Source organism: Argopecten irradians, chromosome 5 (assembly GCF_041381155.1).
Source record: "Argopecten irradians isolate NY chromosome 5, Ai_NY, whole genome shotgun sequence".
NCBI classification, from domain to species: domain Eukaryota; kingdom Metazoa; phylum Mollusca; class Bivalvia; order Pectinida; family Pectinidae; genus Argopecten; species Argopecten irradians.
In genome coordinates this window covers 46,369,716-46,390,927 of record NC_091138.1, presented here as the reverse complement: position 1 = coordinate 46,390,927, position 21,212 = coordinate 46,369,716, and the positions used below count along the sequence as shown (strand labels likewise).

Below are 21,212 nucleotides of genomic sequence, written 5' to 3'. Positions count from 1 at the left end.
GACAATCTGTTAGAATTACTTCTTTGCCCGATATTTACTACTTTAAGTAATTCGTATCCTACAGACATATGTCTATAAGGATCTAGTGTTATATGGAAAAACGACTGCTGATATTACTTCCTTGACCCATATATTTTCTTTTAGATATAACAAGCTTGGAAAGCTAGGCCTAACCTCAAACTTTTGATTAAAGATGCTCCACCGCCGACAGAGCATAAATGGCATTCATCATTTGAACAATAATTGGTGTTCAATCGTAAATATATATGTCTAATTAACACAAAAACTATAATAAAATAATTTATTTTGCCTTTGGTGCATGCACAATCAGTATTTCATTCCATATTGGGTATAGTGACACGGAATTTTTTCGGGATGCAATTAATTATTTCTTTATATCTTTAACTTAAAGTAAAATAAGAAGTTCAAGCTTTTCAATGGTGGTAATGGTGTAAAGTAATTAACTTTTGTAACTGAAGAAAATTACTAAATCGTTTGCTCATGTTTTTGATAGTGAAGAATATCAATTGTCAGCGGTGGAGCATCTTTAAAAAAAGAGTCTTATTCTGCAGCAAATAATTCATAAATTAGCTTTTCTGAGGTAGATATTTTGCAATGTGCGATTGTGTATTATATTTAACTATTTTCCGAAATATCATCTTATATATATATATATCTTCGTGAAGATTTTTTTTCAACAAATAAAAAATTCCGTAACATATTGTTTGCCCGTTTCCGGACGAAAATGAGTATACGGTATTTTACGATTCGCGTCTTTCAAAGATAAAAAACTCGACTGTTTGCATTCAAAACACATTAACGTCATTAAATTCTTTCCTGCAAAAAGATAGATACATAGTTACAGATGATTCGATCATTCAGTTGTTACTGATGCGAAGTTTGTCAGTTACAAAGTTAATACACAATGGACATATTGGCCTGTTACTTAGATATCTACAGTTCCTCAGTATTGTTGTATACGCCTATATGACTGGTCAGATAGTGCAGACTCTAAGTATAATTCCGGATATTTCACCCGGTGTCCGGGTCCATTTTTTTTTTTTTTTTTTTTTGCCATGTTAAAAATGTTTTGTTAATTTTCGTTTGAATGGAAAATAAAATGTGCTAATAAAAACGGCATGGTGTTTGACTATTTGTGAATATAGTCGTTAAATATACAACCTCTCACAGCAAAGGTAGGAATTACACCACCAAATTCCCTACAACAGTATACCTGCTAATTAACAACACGATGTGCTAATAATAACAACGCGATGTGCTAATAACAACGCAATTTGCTAATAATTACAATGCGATGTTCACATCTTTAGGATTGGCTACGATATCATCCTGATTCCACCATGATGGTTTTAGCTTTTGTTTTAACTGAAATATAAAAATACTTTGGAATGCTAATTCCAGGACATTCAAATTGCATGATTTATAACACTGATATCTATAATTGGGAATCTATTACGTATCTTTTGTCACATTTTATTCCACAATATAGTTTACATCAAGGCTTAAAATAATTGACACCAACATCCAGTAGATATACTTATATAAAATATAAACTTTACGTATAGCGGGATTTTAATGTAAGTCACTGTAGCACACATCTGAACTCAGTCCTCGGTCTATCACTAGTTGACGGCATTTTAGAAGCACTACCACCAGTGTTTGTGCGCATTTGAGCCACAAGCAAGTCCGTTCGAATACTAGGTCGCCGTACATTGGGCGCAATAGTGCCACATGCGTCAGACATTTTACGTCTTATAGATACTCCTCGTTTTCCCGATTGCGAGGTGTTTCCACCGATATACGAGGGTTGAACCCGCCGATGTAATGATGGACTCATTTCTACAGGTAACTTGGCGAGATCAAATAAAGATTGAAATGATTCTTCAACGTTGATGTTCTTTTTGGCGGAAGTTTCTAGAAAACCACAATGATGGAATGCTTCCATGAGCATTTCTGGTTCTGAAGAGTCTATGACTCTGTTCTTTTCTCTGTCGCATTTATTGCCCACAATCATCATAGGAACCTGTGCCAGCCGCTTTGTTTCTTTCCTACACTGACTCTTACACTCTTGGACCTGTTTACACAGTTTTGTCACTTCCTCGAAAGAATCCCTGTTGTCGATACTGTAGACGAGGACAAACAAGTCACCTGAATAACAAAATAATACATCAATGAATAAACTTACAAGTTTTTATGAAGACATGTGTGTGCTCTCATGATAATTTACTGTCAACATGAATTATCAAAACCAGTATTAGTACCCAGGAACTCCATGGTAATCACTGTGTCCAACCGTCTGTTTGTCTGCCCATCCACAATCACGCTCAAGACATTCCCTCAAATCCCAACGGAGCTATTGTTTTGAAGTTGCATATAGAAATATCTTATGTTATGTAGATGTACAAGAACGGTTGAATAAATAAATTCCATACGGCGTCAGAATATTTAAAAGCCCACTACATTTCCAAAACAAAAAATAAAGTTTAAAAAAAACCCCAATAACATCAACAACTGTATATTGGTGGCGAAAGATGAGGTCGAGACCACTCTAAAAAATCTACAATCACACACAGACCATGTAGTTTTAACAAAGTAGTCGTGTTGTAAAATGTTTTAACGTTCAAAAATTAAGTTTTTACCAAACATTTTAAACACCATGACTAATCCCGAATCTTTGTTTAGGATCGAAATTTATCAATCTAGATTTTATCTCTTGCATGGAAATATTGCAATGTTGGTTTTATATATACATGAAAATCGCATGATAACAGCAAAAATGGAAAACAAATCTGCAAATGCTGTTTTATTTGAATTCCATCTTTTAAGCCACTTGCAATAATAGTATCCGTTACATTGTTCCTTTCGTCTAATTAACCTGTTTCTATAAAAATAAAACAATCGATGAAAAAACACGTTTCACGCCGTCAGCATTTCAATTTAAATAGCTTGGTGATAACACAAATTGAGACTGTAACTCCAGTTTCAATTCCAGAGAGTGTTATCAACTTATCGATGACATTTTTATAATCACGCTACTGTAATTCAATTTTAAATCTAATTACTGGATGCCATTATGGATTGACCTGTCGGCTCATATTCTAATGACTTATCTGTCCCCATAGATATATTGCATGCTGTGACTTATACAGATTGTCACCTAATATGCAGCAACACTGCCTGGTTAACATTTGGTGTGAAATGTTAGATTTCATTGGTTACATAGGTTTACATTTGGTGTGGAATGTTAGATTTCCTTGGTTACACTGGTTTACATTTGGTGTGGACTAGTAGATTTCCTTGGTTACATAGGTTTACATTTGGTGTGGAATGTTAAATTTCCTTGATTACAATGGTTACATTTGATGTGAAATGTTAGATTTCCTTGATTAAATTGGTTTATATTTGGTGTGGAATGTTAGATTTCCTTGGTTACATAGGTTTACATTTGGTGTGGAATGTCAGATTTCCTTGGTTACATTGGTTTACATTTGGTATGGAATGTCAGATTTCCTTGATTAAATTGGTTTATATTTGGTGTGGAATGTTAGATTTCCTTGGTTACATTGGTTTACATTTGGTGTGGACTAGTAGATTTCCTTGATTAAATTGGTTTATATTTGGTGTGGAATGTTAGATTTCATTGGTTACATTGGTTTATATTTGGTGTGGACTAGTAGATTTCCTTGGTTACATTGGTTTACATTTGGTATGGAATGTCAGATTTCCTTGGTTACATAGGTTTACATTTGGTGTGGAATGTTAGATTTCCTTGGTTACATTGGTTTACATTTGGTGTGGACTAGTAGATTTCCTTGATTAAATTGGTTTATATTTGGTGTGGAATGTTAGATTTCATTGGTTACATTGGTTTATATTTGGTGTGGAATGTTAGATTTCCTTGGTTACATTGGTTTACATTTGGTGTGGACTAGTAGATTTCCTTGATTAAATTGGTTTATATTTGGTGTGGAATGTTAGATTTCATTGGTTACATTGGTTTATATTTGGTGTGGACTAGTAGATTTCCTTGGTTACATTGGTTTACATTTGGTATGGAATGTTAGATTTTTGAAGAAATTGGCGATTTATGGAAAATAACGAACAGTTTGTATCTATTTACATAATGAAACCTTTCAAAACTCAATTTCAATAATTGTTAGATGTAACTGAATGTTTATTTTGTTTAGAGATTATTTGCAAATGATATTTAAATATATATTAACTTAACTTTGTGTGAAACTCCTGTGTCTATGGTATGCTATGCAATCAAATAACACGAAGCTTTCGGAGCTCAATATAACGTGTTAAATGTGGCATTTAGTCACAGATCACTGGGAGACTTTTGTGTTATTCTCAAATGTGGCAACTTTGTCAGTTGGATTTTGAGGATCAAATTTTTGAATAAAGTAAGTAGAGGAACATCGATTTGAAATGTTGGCGGTTTCGAACGACCATTGTCTTGGGTGCTGACACTCAGTGCATCGTTTTGTTGATAATGGACTTTAGACCTAATGTCAATTAATTAAAAAATCTGTCTATAATTTGAGCCTAAGTTTCATCACAGCATGCATATTCTTCTAAATTATCCGCATACTACTGACACTGATTCCACCTGATCAAGCATTCCTGTCTGATAGATATATTGCATGCGGTGACTGATACAGATTGTCACCTAATATGCAGCAACACTGCCTGGTTAACATTTGGTGTGGAATGTTAGATTTCCTTGGTTACATAGGTTTATATTTGGTGAAGAATGTTAAATTTCCTTGGTTACATTGGTTTACATTTGGTGTGGAATGTTAGATTTCCTTGGTTACATTGGTTTACATTTGGTGTGGAATGTTAGATTTCCTTGGTTACATTAGTTTACATTTGGTGTGAAATGTTAGATTTCCTTGGTTACATAGGTTTACATTTGGTGTGGAATGTTAGATTTCCTTGGTTATATTAGTTTACATTTGGTGTGGAATGTTAGATTTCCTTGGTTACATTGGTTTACATTTGGTGTGAAATGTTAGATTTCCTTGGTTACATTGGTTTACATTTGGTGTGGAATGTTAGATTTCCTTGGTTACATTGGTTTACATTTGGTGTGGACTAGTAGATTTCCTTGGTTACATTGGTTTACATTTGGTGTGGAATGTTAGATTTCCTTGGTTACATTGGTTTACATTTGGTGTGAAATGTTAGATTTCCTTGGTTACATTGGTTTACATTTGGTGTGAAATGTTAGATTTCCTTGGTTACATTGGTTTACATTTGGTGTGGAATGTTAGATTTCCTTGGTTACATTGGTTTACATTTGGTGTGGACTAGTAGATTTCCTTGGTTACATTGGTTTACATTTGGTGTGGAATGTTAGATTTTCTTGGTTACATTGGTTTACATTTGGTGTGAAATGTTAGATTTCCTTGGTTACATTGGTTTACATTTGGTGTGGAATGTTAGATTTCCTTGGTTACATTGGTTTACATTTGGTGTGGAATGTTAGATTTCCTTGGTTACATTGGTTTACATTTGGTGTGGAATGTTAGATTTCCTTGGTTACATTGGTTTACATTTGGTGTGGAATGTTAGATTTCCTTGGTTACATTGGTTTGCATTTGGTGTGGAATATTAGATTTTCTTGGTTACATTGGTTTACATTTGGTGTGGAATGTTAGATTTCCTTGGTTACATTGGTTTGCATTTGGTGTGGAATGTTAGATTTCATTGGTTAATAGATTTCCTTGGTTACATAGGTTTACATTTGGTGTGGAATGTTAGATTTCCTTGGTTATATTGGTTTACATTTGATGTGAAATGTTAGATTTCCTTGATTACATGGGTTTATATTTGGTGTGGAATTTTAGATTTCCTTGGTTACATTAGTTTACATTTGGTGTGGGCTAGTAGATTTACTTGGTTACATAGGTTTACATTTGGTGTGGAATGTCAGATTTCCTTGGTTACATTGGTTTACATTTGGTGTGGAATGTTAGATTTCCTTGGTTACATTGGTTTACATTTGGTGTGGAATGTCAGATTTCCTTGGTTACATAGGTTTACATTTGGTGTGGAATGTTAAATTTCCTTGGTTACATAGGTTTACATTTGGTGTGGACTAGTAGATTTCCTTGGTTACATTGGTTTACATTTGGTGTGGACTAGTAGATTTACTTGGTTACATAGGTTTACATTTGGTGTGGACTAGTAGATTTACTTGGTTACATAGGTTTACATTTGGTGTGGAATGTCAGATTTCATTGGTTACATTGGTTTACATTTGGTGTGGAATGTTAGATTTCCTTGGTTACATTGGTTTACATTTGGTGTAGAATGTTAGATTTCCTTGGTTACATAGGTTTACATTTGGTGTGGAATGTCAGATTTCCTTGGTTACATTGGTTTACATTTGGTGTGGAATGTTAGATTTCCTTGGTTACACTGGTTTACATTTGGTGTGGAATGTTAGATTTCCTTGGTTACATTGGTTTATATTTGGTGTGGAATGTTAGATTTCCTTGGTTACATTGGTTTACATTTTGTGTGGAATGTCAGATTTCCTTGGTTACATTGGTTTACATTTGGTGTGGAATGTTAGATTTCCTTGGTTACATAGGTTTACATTTGGTGTGGAATGTCAGATTTCCTTGGATACATAGGTTTACATTTGGTGTGGAATGTTAGATTTCCTTGGTTACATTAGTTTACATTTGATGTGAAATGTTAGATTTCCTTGGTTACATTGGTTTACATTTGGTGTGGAATGTCAGATTTCCTTGGTTACATAGGTTTAGATTTGGTGTGTAATGTTAGATTTCCTTGGTTACATATGTTTACATTTGGTGTGGAATGTCAGATTTCCTTGGTTACATAGGTTTACATTTGGTGTTGAATGTCAGATTTCCTTGGTTACATAGGTTTACATTTGGTGTGGAATGTTAGATTTCCTTGGTTACATTAGTTTACATTTGGTGTGGAATGTCAGATTTCTTTGGTTACATTGGTTTACATTTGGTGTGGAATGTTAGATTTCCTTGGTTACATTGGTTTACATTTGGTGTGGAATGTTAGATTTCCTTGGTTACATAGGTTTACATTTGGTGTGGAATGTTAGATTTCCTTGGTTACATTGGTTTACATTTGGTGTGGAATGTCAGATTTCCTTGGTTACATTGGTTTACATTTGGTGTGAAATGTTAGATTTCCTTGATTACATGGGTTTATATTTGGTGTGGAATTTTAGATTTCCTTGGTTACATTGGTTTACATTTGGTGTGGACTAGTAGATTTCCTTGGTTACATTGGTTTACATTTGGTGTGGACTAGTAGATTTCCTTGGTTACATTGGTTTACAATTGGTGTGGAATGTCAGATTTCCTTGGTTACATTGGTTTACATTTGATGTGAAATGTTAGATTTCCTTGGTTACATTGGTTTACATTTGATGTGAAATGTTAGATTTCCTTGGTTACATTGGTTTACATTTGGTGTGGAATGTCAGATTTCCTTGGTTACATTGGTTTACATTTGATGTGAAATGCTAGATTTCCTTGGTTACATTGGTTTTTATTTGGTGTGGAATGTAAGATTTCCTTGGTTACATTGGTTTACATTTGATGTGAAATGTTAGATTTCCTTGGTTACATTGGTTTACATCTGGTGTGGACTAGTAGATTTCCTTGGTTACATTGGTTTACATCTGGTGTGGACTAGTAGATTTCCTTGGTTACATTGGTTTACATCTGGTGTGGACTAGTAGATTTCCTTGGTTACATTGATTTACATTTGGTGTAGAATGTTAGATTTTTGAAGAAATTGGCGATTTATGGAAAATAACGAACAGTTTGTATCTATTTACATAATGAAACCTTTCAAACTCAATTTCAATAATTGTAAGATGTAACTGAATGTTTATTTTGTTTAGAGGTTATTTGCAAATGATATTTAAATATATATTAACTTAACTTTGTGTGAAACTCCTGTGTCTATGGTATGCTATGCAATCAAATAACACGAAGCTTTCGGAGCTCAATATAACGTGTTAAATGTGGCATTTAGTCACAGATCACTGGGAGACTTTTGTGTTATTCTCAAAATGTGGCAACTTTGTCAGTTGGATTTTGAGGATCAATTTTTTTAATAAAGTAAGTAGAGGAATATCGATTTCAAATGTTGGCGGTTTCGACCGACCATTATCTTGGGTGCTGTCACTCAGTGCATCGTTTTGTTGATAATGGACTTTAGACCTAATGTCAATTAATTAAAAGATCTGTCTATAATTTGAGCCTAAGTTTCATCACAACATGCGTATTCTTCTAAATTATCTGCATACTACTGACACTGATGCCACTTGATCAAGCATTCCTGTCGGTGTTTCTAAATGTACAACGATATTACTACAGGCCTCATCGCAGAAAGTACAATGTCTTAATGTATTCTTACGTCGGTCAGAGGTCAGCGCGTGACCGAACATATTCATTGGCAAATAAAGTGATCGGAGTTCACTAGTTCCATAGAGGCGAAGCGAAATAAAAATATAAACAAATAAGAACTTAATTAAATGTTAGTGTGATAAATCTTATCGATTTCGTGCCAAACGTTAAACAAGTCAAAATATGACCACATCCAAAATTTCCATATTTCTGGGACGTGACGATCTGGTTTTGATTGCTGCGACGACTGATTTCTTCTCGTATTTGAATATTGACAATATTGTTAGATTTCTATATAGAAAGGAAACTGCTAGTAATGCATCATGGCTTGTTCTCTAGGTAAAATCACTGCGGTCAACCAACATTATAATCAATACAGCTCTACCGTTTCCACAACAGGAAGCTCGGTATTTAGCAGTTAGTCAACCTCGCTGTCACACACGTGCTCTTTAAGCTTCCCGCTGATATGTTGAAGCAAAAAGCGAAAAAAGCAGACGATATATAAAGAGATATATACCAAAAGGGAATGATAATAACAAGAGGCCCAGAGGGCCTGTATCGCTCACCTGGTTTGTAATGCCAAATAATTTTCTGAATACAGGTTCATTGTTTCTTTTCTGAAGGAATTTTAATATTAACCTCTAAATCCCCTATTGGGCCCCACCCCTCCTGCCCCCTGGGGGTCAGAGCCAAAATTTATACAAGTTCTGTTCCCCTTCCACAAAGGATGTTTCTGGCCAAATTTGGTTACAATCCATGCAGAACTCTATGAGAAGTAGCGATTTAAAGGATTTACCTTTCCCCTATTGGGCCCCACCTCTCCTACCCCCAGGGGATCATAGCCAAAATTTATACAACTTCTGTTCCTCTTCCCCCAAGGATGTTTCTGGCCAAATTTGGTTACAATCCATGCAGAACTCTAGGACAAGTAGCGATTGATAGAATTTACCTCTATTTCCCCTATTGGGCCCCGCCCCTCCTGCCCCCTGAGGGTCAGAGCCAAAATTTATACAAGTTCTGTTCTCCTACCCCCAAGGATGTTTGTGGCCAAATTTAGTTACAATCCATACAAAACTCTAGGACAATTAAGTAGCAATTTAAAGAATTTACCTATAATTCCCCTATTGGGCCCCGCCCCTCCTGCCCCCGGGGGGTCAGAGCCAAAATTTATACAAGTTCTGTTCCCCTTCCCCCAAGGATGTTTCTGGCCAAATTTGGTTACAATCCATGCAGAACTCTAGGACAAGTAGCGATTTATAGGTTACCTCTATTACCCCTATTGGGCCCCGCCCATCTTGCCCCCTGGGGGTCAGAGCCAAAATTTATACAAGTTCTGTTCCCCTTCCCCCAAGGATGTTTCTGGCCAAATTTGGTTACAATCCATGCAGAATTCTAGGACAAGTAGCGATTTATAGGATTTACCTCTATTACCCCTATTGGGCCCCGCTCCTCCTGCCCCCAGGGGGTCAGAGCCAAAATTTATACAAGTTCTGTTCCCCTTCCCCCAAGGATGTTTCTGGCCAAATTTGGTTACAATCCATGCAGAACTCTAGGACAAGTAGCGATTTATAGGATTTACCTCTATTACCCCTATTGGGCCCCGCCCCTCCTGCCCCCTGGGGGTCAGAGCCAAAATTTATACAAGTTCTGTTCCCCTTCCCCCAAGGATGTTTCTGGCCAAATTTGGTTACAATCCATCCAGAACTCTATGACTAGTAGCGATTTAAAGGAAATGTTGACGGACGGACGACGGACGGACGGACGACGGACGGACGGACGGACGGACGACGGACGCCGCCGCGCCATGACATAAGCTCACCGGCCCTTCGGGCCAGGTGAGCTAAAAAAGAGTCAGCGCAGTAAAAACTATAAGAATTCTGTGTATAACATGTATATCAATACACAGTTATTTTAGGTATAATTTATCAAGCATTTCGAATAGTTTGCACTGCAAGGCATATTTTCCTACTTATCTAGACGGAAAATGTTAGCAACTAAATCAAGGCAAACAAGTAAACAATCCAGGATGTTCTGTTTGTCTAACGTATTCAGCTTTGCTATCTTTTAAATATTATACTTTTACAGTTATCTCTTTGCCTAACCTGAAAGAATCCTTGAGTCCATTAATGCTGCTTATCCACATCAACTGCTGAATTCGTGCATAAACTAAAACGATCGGTACTGACCCTTTTTCCCAAGTGAACAATCGGACACTCAAACGGCCATCTATGTCTCAATGGTGAAAACATGAAGCGATGGCTAGGTCAGGAATTTTTACGCACAAGGTTTTGAATGTCAGCACAGAATGATAAGACGATGAGTGAGACATATGTATCTCCAGTCTGCGTGAACTCGGAACAACAAAGCATCGAAGATGTATCTGAAATACATTGTAAATACCGTAATTTCCTGCGTATTACCCGGCACCAAGGTATAGCCCGCGGGAAGCAAAATCAGACATTTTCTATGATTTTGTAAAATGAATTTCACATAAACCGTATCGGCAGATTGTCCGCGGGTTTATACATCGATCAATAATGGTATATGAGTCTTTGTATATGCATGTATATCTTACATTCTTTTAATATGAAATGGGGCATATGTTTATTCAAAGAAATGTGAAGTTGTCATTAGCATACTACTTGTTTAAAATAGGTTGGCAATGCCAGAAAATTAGCTCATACATTGGTATATTAAGATGACATCTCAGTGATTCACCAGGTACTTTGTGTGTGTTTGAAATATCTTCTAACGTATAGCCTGTATATATTTCAAATTTGGTAATAGATTCCACAATTAGCCCGCATCGGCTATATACATTTCCTGATACAAAGCATCGTATAGGCCGCGGGTTAAACGCAGGACATTACGGTATTATTTTGAGGTCTCAAGTTTGATTATTTTTTACCTTAAAATTGGTAACGCAAGTTAAAAAGATTAGTACAATTATATTGCAAGAATCGTTTATATCGAGGACAGCCACTTTTGTTCTTCTCTCTACCAGTATTCCGACGCGCGCACCGACCCCTATATACAAAATGTATATGAAGAGCGTAAATCGACACACGTACGACCCAGTCTATGCATGTACATTTACACCCAGCAGTTGCCCACTGTGTATCAGCTGTATTGGGCTTGGTTTAGCAAGAAAACATGTCGATTCCTCTAAGCAGTCATTTAGATGTTTCTCAAAATAAAATTTCTCAACCGTCTACATATCACCACGTATATTATCGTACTCGATGCACTCGATTTGCCATGTGCACGTGACCACCTTTCACGTCCATATATATAATACCATGGTAACACACGCGTACATGTACGTGTAAAACCTAGTGTATATTAAAGTGTTTTATTAGCTCGTAATTGAAATATGTTGGGATCTAGCTGGCAATATTAATTCAATGAAACCTTGTCATGTGAGTGCATTGTTTATTTTCAGTTTGACAATGTTGTCCGAGACTATATATGCTTAGACGTGTATCAAGTCCCGTGCGTTATATATAGAGGTTGACCAGTGGGAGATAACAAAGCAGAGCAAAAGAAAAAGCCACTACCTTCTTTGGATACCACATATCTTGGATATGTCATAACTGGGGGGGGGGGGGGGGGGGGGGGGGTAAACGGGTTTTTTTTATTTGTTATCCTTTAGGATTACTTTTTTGTTTTTATCATTTTATTTTTTATTTTATCTTAAACCTCAAATGTATGCGTTTTCCCTTGCATTGTCAACAGCAATGAGTAAAAGAACGTTAAAAAGAGCTTCAACTTCAACAGAAATGCATCCAGACACCAAACTACACGTGCTGCACAAACCCATGTGCACACTGACTGGTTTTCTAACTTGTCCCAATTTTATCCCTCATGTCATAGCGATGGCATCAAGTTTGGATATGGTGGACATCTGGCTTGTCTAGGCCAATGTTTGTTTCAACAGAGCTAATGCAAGATTAAGTTTTACCCGACAGTAATACTAGGTTTACATTATGTTCCCGGCGACCACGGTAGCCCCGTTTACCCGAAACGTGGTGCGCCGGGGAATTTTGGCTATTTTTGTCTCTATATTCAAGTTGAGCTAGGTCTTGTGAAGTTTTGCCACGGTATTTTACGGATTACGTGATGGACCGTAGATATAGGGGAAAGTGCTGTTCCCAGAGGTTAAAGGAACACTATGGCTTTAGCACGGTCTATCAAAGTACCACTACGTTCTCTCTAAGCCTGTTACGATCTGATGAGGTCTGCTACGTTTTACACGTTTTGCTCAAGCTCCGATACGTTTTTCACGGTCCGCCAAGGCTCACAAGGGATGAAAGTCTGATGCCGGGCGTTTTGGAGCAATTGAAACAATATTTATGACCGATAATTTCATTTCAAACACGTTTTAATAACAAAATGTGTTAAAAGAGAAGAAAATCTTAACTTTATTTGGTATGAATATATAATTATTATAGTCAAGTTTTTCTACGCAAATATTTTTTTCAGTAATGGTTCTCTCACTAAATCTGCCTTTTGCAATAATAGTTATGATAATGACTATTTCTATTTATTAAATACAAATAATTCCATGAAGTAGCAAATATGTACCAGGCCAGGCAATGATACTTCATCATATATTGCTTGCAACGTAAGACCATAATAAGACGTAACACGCCGTATCACGTCGGGCTTTCAATCGCTACAAGCCGTGATGTGCCTTGACAGAACGTATCGAAACGGTTATCATCCACCTTGGCTTGCCGTCAAAACCTTGACAAATCTGGACAAAACGGCACAAAACGTGCTTTCAATCTGCATCAGCCGTGATAATACGTAGAAAAAACGCAACAGAACGTCAAAAAACCTGCTATAATACCATCGTGCATATAAATTCTGCTATATAATACTCATACCATCATATATATAATACTATAAATCCTGCTATATATTACCACCATACATATAAATCCTGTTATATAAACCATACATATAAATCCTGCTATATATACCACCATACATATAAATCCTGCTATATATACCATCATATATATAAATCCTGCTATATAATTACCACCATACATATAAATCCTGCTATATAATACCATATATATAAATCCTGCTATATAATACCACCAACATATAAATTCTGCTATATAATAGCACATATATATAAATCCTGTATATATTACCACCATATATATAAATCCTGCTATATATTACCACCTCATATAAATCCTGCTATATATACCACCATACATATAAATCCTGCTATATATTACCACCATACATATAAAACCTTGCTATATAATACTACCATACATATAAATCCTGTTATATAATACCACCATACATATAAATCCTGTTATATAATGCCACCATAAATATAAACCTTGCTATATATAATACCACCAAATATATAAAATCCTGCTATATAATACCACCATACATATAAATCCTGTTATATATACCACCATATATATAAACCTTGCTATATAATACCACCATACATATAAATCCTGTTATATAATACCACCAAATATATAAACCTTGCTATATAATACCACCATACATAAATCCGCTATATAATACCATTATTAAATCCTGCTATATAATACCACCAAATATATAAAATCCTGCTATATAATACCACCATACATATAAATCCTGCTATAATAATACCATATACATATAAATCCTGCTATATGAATACCATCATACATATAAATCCTGCTATATAATACCACCATACATATAAATCCTGCTATATAATACCATCATACATATAAATCCTGCTATAATGATACCATATACATAAAAATCCCTGCTATATAATACTATCATACATATAAATCCTGCTATATAATACCATCATACAAATAAAATCCTGCTATATAATACCATCATAACATATAAATCCTGCTATATAAATACCATCATACATATAAAATCACTGTATATAATACCATCATACATATAAATCCTGCTATATAAATACCACCATACATATAAATCCTGCTATATAATACTATCATACCATTATAAATCCTGTTATATAATACACCATACATATAAATCCTGCTATATAATACTATCATACATATAAATCCTGCTATTATAATACAATCATACATATAAATCCTGCTATATAATACCACCATACATATAAATCCTGCTATATAATACTATCATACATATAAATCCTGCTATATAATACCATCATACATATAAATCCTGCTATATAATACTATCATACATATAAATCCTGCTATATAATACCATCATACATATAAATCCTGCTATATAATACTATCATACATATAAATCCTGCTATATAATACCATCATACATATAAATCCTGCTATATAATACTACCATACATATAAATCCTGCTATATAATACCATCATACATATAAATCCTGCTATATAATACCATCATACATATAAATCCTGCTATATAATACCACCATACATATAAATCCTGCTATATAAACCACCATGCATATAAATCCTGTTATATAATACCATATAATATATAAATCCTGCTATAAAATACCACCATACATATAAATCCTGTTATATAATACCTTATATATAAATCCTGCTATATATTACCACCAAACATATAAATTCTGCTATATAATACCATCATATATATAAATTCTGCTATATATTACCACCGTGCATATAAATCCTGCTATATATTACCACCGTGCATATAAATCCTGTTATATAATACCATATATATAAATCCTGTTATATAATGCCACCAAATATATATATCCTGCCATATAATACCAAATATATAAATCCTGTTATATAATACCATCATACATATAAATCCTGTTATATAATACCACCATACATATAAATCTTGTTATATAATACCACCATACATATAAATCCTGCCATATAATTCCACCAAACATATAAATTTTGCTATATAATACCATATATGAAAATCCTGCTAAACCCTATTCATATTTATCCTGCTATAAAATACCACACTACATATAAATCCAGCTATATAACACCATACATATAAATCCTGCTAGATAATACCACTACACATATACTAAGATCTTTAAGTACTTCGATAGAAATAACTGACTTCAATCTATTTCTAACCATGAAATTGAAAATGTTTAAGTGTTTCTAACTAGGAAAATGTTTATGTTTAAGTTAGTAGTAATACACTTACCTGTTATCATAGAAAGTCTCCTCATGGCCGGAAATGGATGATTACCGGAAGTATCTAGTAAGTCCAAGCGATATGCTTCCCCTTTTATTCGGTAAACTTTCCTGTGGAAATCTTCAATCGTTGGTGTGTAATTATCGTCGAACTTATTATACAGAAACCTGTTTACCAAAGATGTTTTACCCACTTTACTCGATCCCAGAACCACAAGACGCTGACAATTTTCAGGCGGAGCTGAATCTCCTTGTTCAATCAACGCCATTTTGGGTGTCGTAAAGTTTGGTGCCCAGCACAAGCAATTGCCTTCAAGGTTGTCAGGGTTACAGGAAGTAGTATTCTGAGCACTGATATGAAGGTTCCATGGACGACTGCAAAACGACAAAGACATGGTCAATGGTAATGGACCCACTGCAATAAGTTGGCGTGAAAACAAAAATAATACTATATTTTGATATCAGATTTGTGAAATGCAGTTGTTTCGCCCGAAATCTCTATGATTTCACATTGAATTATCAGCGAGAGGCGAATGTGTATTTCCCCATTGGAATATGTAAAACAATTCACTGGTAATTCCTTTGTTTCACCGCACTCAATTTATAGATGTCGTTCATTTCCAGCTCCATTTTCAATTTTATTTCACTTTCCAACTACTCAGGTAAGTCATTATAATCTGTAATCAAGATCTAGCAATCTTCATGATTCAAATCAACTTCATTAAGATAAAAGTGGTCCGGATAATAAGAAATCTATATTTAGCGAATTAAGATCAAAACGCAATTGTAGGACTTCTATGCGTGTGATGTAACACATGGAATTCTGCATCAAATGCATCCGATATATCTATACATAATACAATGTAAGTGACAAATCGGCCTCGATCAGCAGACGACATGTGTAGCCAGACCGGCTCTTCTGTATAGGGAGCGTGGCGCACAGCCAGTCAGCCGAGCTCGCATAAAATGGTAATGTTCAGCTTAGGGAATTCGATAGTAAAGCCAACAAGATACAACATTGGCTTCTAGCTAATAGAGGGGACAAGATTGAATAATTATAAGATGGGTTTATATGTAGAAAAGGGCTGTCTTCGTCAGGGACATGTGCCCAGATAAATGTTTCCCAGCAATATCAGAGTTTCATGTATTACGAGGCAGCAGCAAGACCCATATTGATGGTACTGTTGTGTTATAGCTAAGGGATATTTAGAGACAGGCCACTTAGTTTATCTATAGCGAATTGTTGAGAATATATGAAGGTGTCAATTTCCGACCAACTATATATGCCGCGTCAAAATGGCTCGTGAGTTGGCCAAAAAATACGAACAGTGTCTGTTTGATCTTCTATGGGTTTGTAAACATATCAGAACAGTTTTTACTTACATTTGTGATCACCAAACACAAGGTTGATGTGAATCCACAAAATACTCTAGCAACTAATTTCCTTGGCATCACTATAGTAAATAAAATTTGATACTGAAATCAAGCATTGTGACATAACAATGAGTGAACCAGACAACACTTCCAACCATGTGACAAAGCGGAATAACTCAACTTGAACCTATATGGCGTAAGACAGAGATGAAACTGGTTACCTCTGATGCATTTCAGAAAAAAAAATCATAGAAATAATTAATCTCACCGAGAACCTTTGTTTAGTATACAATGTAAGACTTAGACAACACGGTAAGTAGCTCAAAATCATTTAAACACAATTTGTCTAGAAATACATCAAAAACAAAATTATAAATGGGACGATTTATAACGAAGAAATAAATTGCGAAATGACTTGTGAAGCAATCAATAATTCTATAGCCGAGAGATAATGTAAGGATAAAAACATATACATAGAATATCTACAACAGAATCCAAAACCAATGGATAAATATAACGCCATAGATATATTTTGCAACATTAACGAAGAAAAAATTAACTCTTTTATTCTCTTCATTCGAAAGAATTAGTCTTTTCAATCCCCTCCCTCAAACTATCATCGTGAAATCGTGATGAAAAAAGGTTTGTTAGGAGTGATTGCAGCAAATATTATAATGACACCTATTTTTTTTTTTTTTTTAATTTTAAATTATAAAAGTTTGTTAATTATACGTAGCATATATTAACTGCATTTGTGAAACTAGACCGCTATAGTTACACCCCAATCAAATTGTACGGGTATTCATGTGGAATTGTCTACAATCTAACGTTATATCTGGACCTTTTTGGGGTTAAAAAGTTTTGTTAAGTAGTAAATTGATGACATGCTTTCTGAAACATCCTGTATGTTACAAATTCGCCATTATAATACGGTATATCATCTCGTATATAATATTGTACCATAACATTTCATCGATATTATAGAAATCTTAAATGGTCCTTTAATGATACCAGGGATAATACATATACGTTGTCCTTTTAGGTTATAATTTCGCATGGGATAGTACATTTTTCCATTGTCTTTTCTAAGCTATTTTTTTCCCTTAGGATTACCAGACCACATCCGCGCTCAAAATGTAAATAGCTACATCAAAAAAGTATCATCACATTCTTTTCTAATTGAATTGCATTCAACATAACGTCGGAATACATGTGTAGAAAACTTAGCTAATCTCAGACTTGATAGACCCCCTAAACATGGAGACTTTATCACTTGTGTAGTAGGAGATTGGCTTACAACTCGTATTACAATACCGTGAGTAGATGTCTATGTCGTCCTGATAAATTGAACGTCTCGTGTACTTGTAATTCCATCAGCGAATAATGGCGTATTACATGTACATGATACAAGGTCAGTGTTTATATGCGTAAACAGATACAACAGATAGTTACAAATCATCCATCGCCTGTCACTGTTTGGTAATCAGCTTACATTTTTTGAGGCGACAATCGATCACAGTTATCGCTGTATTTCTACTATAAACGAGACACTTACATCACATTAGAGAATACTCCTATTTTAATAGGTAAGGCCTTTTTTTCAAGTTATTAATATTTGAAACACTGTATTCTTTAGTGCCACTCCGATGAGTAGCAACTATTTCCAAATTGCTTTTAGAAAGCATGCAATCAGCATGAAGAGGAAATTAGATTTTGATATAAAACCGCTTCTAAATTGAACTGAATGTTGTGTTATGTATTAATGTTATGACCCACCAGCATAAGGCAATGTTAATGTCACGTAATATCCGCTGGCATGGTAGCGTAATCTCCAAATAAAATACAGGACAATGCACATGCGCAATGGTGAAATTTCCATTTACATGAAAACAGGCTTGTATGTTACAATAATAGAATGATATAAAATAGTCAATTAGTATTCTAAATATAACGATAACTCAATACTATTTTGGATTAGGAATGAAATATTTCACTGAAATCTTTTGTAATAGTTAGGATCAAAAGCGATTTCGGAAATATTTTGCTGCCAAACAGTGCGGGAATCAGGTCATTGAGTTCTCGTCGTTCATAGCGCCAGCTCGATAGCCTCATGGTAGATATGCTTTTTTAGTCTATATAATGGCCTCATTATAGATATCTATTTTAAGCAGTGCGACAGCCTCATTTAGCCATCCTATTTTAATCAGTGCGATAGCCTCATTATAGCTATCCTATTTTAATCAGTGCGATAGCCTCATTATAGCTATCCTATTTTAGCCAGTGCGATAGCCTCATTATAGCTATCCTATTTTAATCAGTGCGATAGCCTCATTATAGCTATCCTATTTTAGCCATTGCTAGTTAGAAGAAGAAGAAGAAGAAGAAGAAGATGAAGTTGAAGTTGAAGTTGAAGAAGAAGAAGAAGAAGAAGAAGAAGAAGAAGAAGAAGAAGAAGAAGAAGAAGAAGAAGAAGAAGAAGAAGAAGAAGAAGAAGAAAAAGAAGAAGAAAGAAGAAACAGAACAAAAACAATAGGTCTTTTTACCCCGTAGGTCACCCTAAATATTTAACCAACTCCTTCCAACTTATCACTGATTTCTCATACAAGCCACTTACGACCGACGACGTGCGAACAAACCATGGGTTAACATTAAAAAAGAAACGGCACCACTTATACTTCATAAAAACTAACCTCACAGTGGTCGAACTTCACTGTATAAATTTAGCGATTTAGCGGAAATAGCGATCGCCGAACCGAGAGATTCAAAACAGGTAGGAGGGTACTGATATCAAATACTTGTTTTAATCATTCTATGATAATCGTACGTAATCAATCATTAATCAACAACACCAGCATTCGAACCGACCAAATTTCTGCAATTCAGATAACAAATTGGACGAAATATGGAATGATTCATAAGGCAAACAAAATTTGTCTGTTTAGGGTTACCCGACCGACCCTAATTTTTAACCCCCGACCGTTTTTTCCACTTTACTACGAATAAAAGATCTTAAATCGGGATTTCGATCTCAGACTCCGGTTCCGGCCATTACTTTAGAGTGAAAGACACTAAAAAAATCCCGACCTACCGACCCTATTTTTCTTTCTTTTTTTTTTCTTTTCAATGTAACCCTAAACAGAAATAATTTTTGCCCTATTGAAAAATATGTGAAATTTTTATTTAGAATAATCACAATCATGTCTTTTAGTCGGGGGTTACTGTATGGTCTGTAGCTGGTCATGACGGAATTGACTGTATGGTTCGTAGTGATTCTACTGTCGATTACTAGCGATTTGTTGCGTGTATCTCTTCGAACTTTTTCATCATATTCGCTAGATATACCAATGTTCAGTCTAATATAGCACGGCAAATTTAATGACACCATGCAATTGAAATTCAATTTAAGTGTAACATAAATCACACGTTTAACGAACACATGATAGCAACAAACGTATTCACGGGAACACATGTAGAACCTTTGCAATGTTGTTGTTGATTATTTACCTAAGATATTCTCAAGATATCACAGATTGTGTATTTAGCGATATTTTCATCATTTCAATCCTATTTTGTATGTAATTCGAAGTGAACTCAGCTCACTAGTTTTTGGCAGTCCATTTTTATATACGTTGAACTCACCTCATTAGCTTCTGACAGTCCATATTTATATAAACAGCAGTCTGTCCAAGGTCCTAACGAAATGGTAATAGCAGTTATATGTTAGAGTCCTATAATTTGATGGAAGCGTTTCACCATTTTGTGGGTAGATCAATAAACAGCAAGATCTTAAACAGTAGGGTATGTCCCAGATTTCTCCCGGAGAAAGGCAGTGACAGACTGACAGGTGTTAATGGAGATAGCTGTCAGAAGCAGGATTCACGGTTTATTGTTCACCCCTACACACAACAGTGTGTTACAAGAGGTCAAATAATTGTAATATAACATGATACATAACGCAGATGTAGATGTCTGCTAATTGGACTGTCTTTGGTGACAGCAGGCTGAGGCTGTGGAGTCTACTATAATGGGATATATCAACACTGGCCACGCACACGTCAATTATGCCTTGTCATATTCACGTTGCAATGTGTCAGTACGTACAGGCGACTTTCGTCGATAATGAGTTAAAACAAAATCATAGGTGACATTCGTCGATAATGAGTTAAAACAAAAACACAAGTGACATTCGTTGATACAAAAACACAGGTGACATGCGTTGATAAAAAAATACA

The 21,212-nt window shown here is 35.1% G+C and overlaps 1 protein-coding gene across 1 annotated transcript; it reads right to left on the bottom strand.

The window, feature by feature from the left end:
- Positions 1 to 1,480: 1,480 nt before the first annotated feature.
- Positions 1,481 to 20,704, bottom strand: LOC138324042 (GTP-binding protein Rhes-like). Its single transcript, XM_069269048.1, has 3 exons — positions 20,620 to 20,704; positions 15,617 to 15,981; positions 1,481 to 2,169 (listed from the first exon to the last, which is right to left on the bottom strand). Exons 1-3 carry the CDS (start codon positions 20,640 to 20,642, stop codon positions 1,604 to 1,606), a joined length of 954 nt encoding a protein of 317 aa, XP_069125149.1. The 5' UTR covers positions 20,643 to 20,704; the 3' UTR covers positions 1,481 to 1,603.
- Positions 20,705 to 21,212: the final 508 nt, after the last annotated feature.

Bases quoted from the DNA above. Each gene is read 5' to 3' on its own strand.
- LOC138324042 (XM_069269048.1), bottom strand. From the start codon at position 20,642: ATGGACTGTCAGAAGCTAATGAG. The intron at 15,982-20,619 runs GTGAGTTCAACG...GTCGTTTTGCAG, and splicing joins GACTGTCAGAAGCTAATGAG to TCGTCCATGGAACCTTCATA. The intron at 2,170-15,616 runs GTAAGTGTATTA...TTTGTTATTCAG, and splicing joins GAGACTTTCTATGATAACAG to GTGACTTGTTTGTCCTCGTC.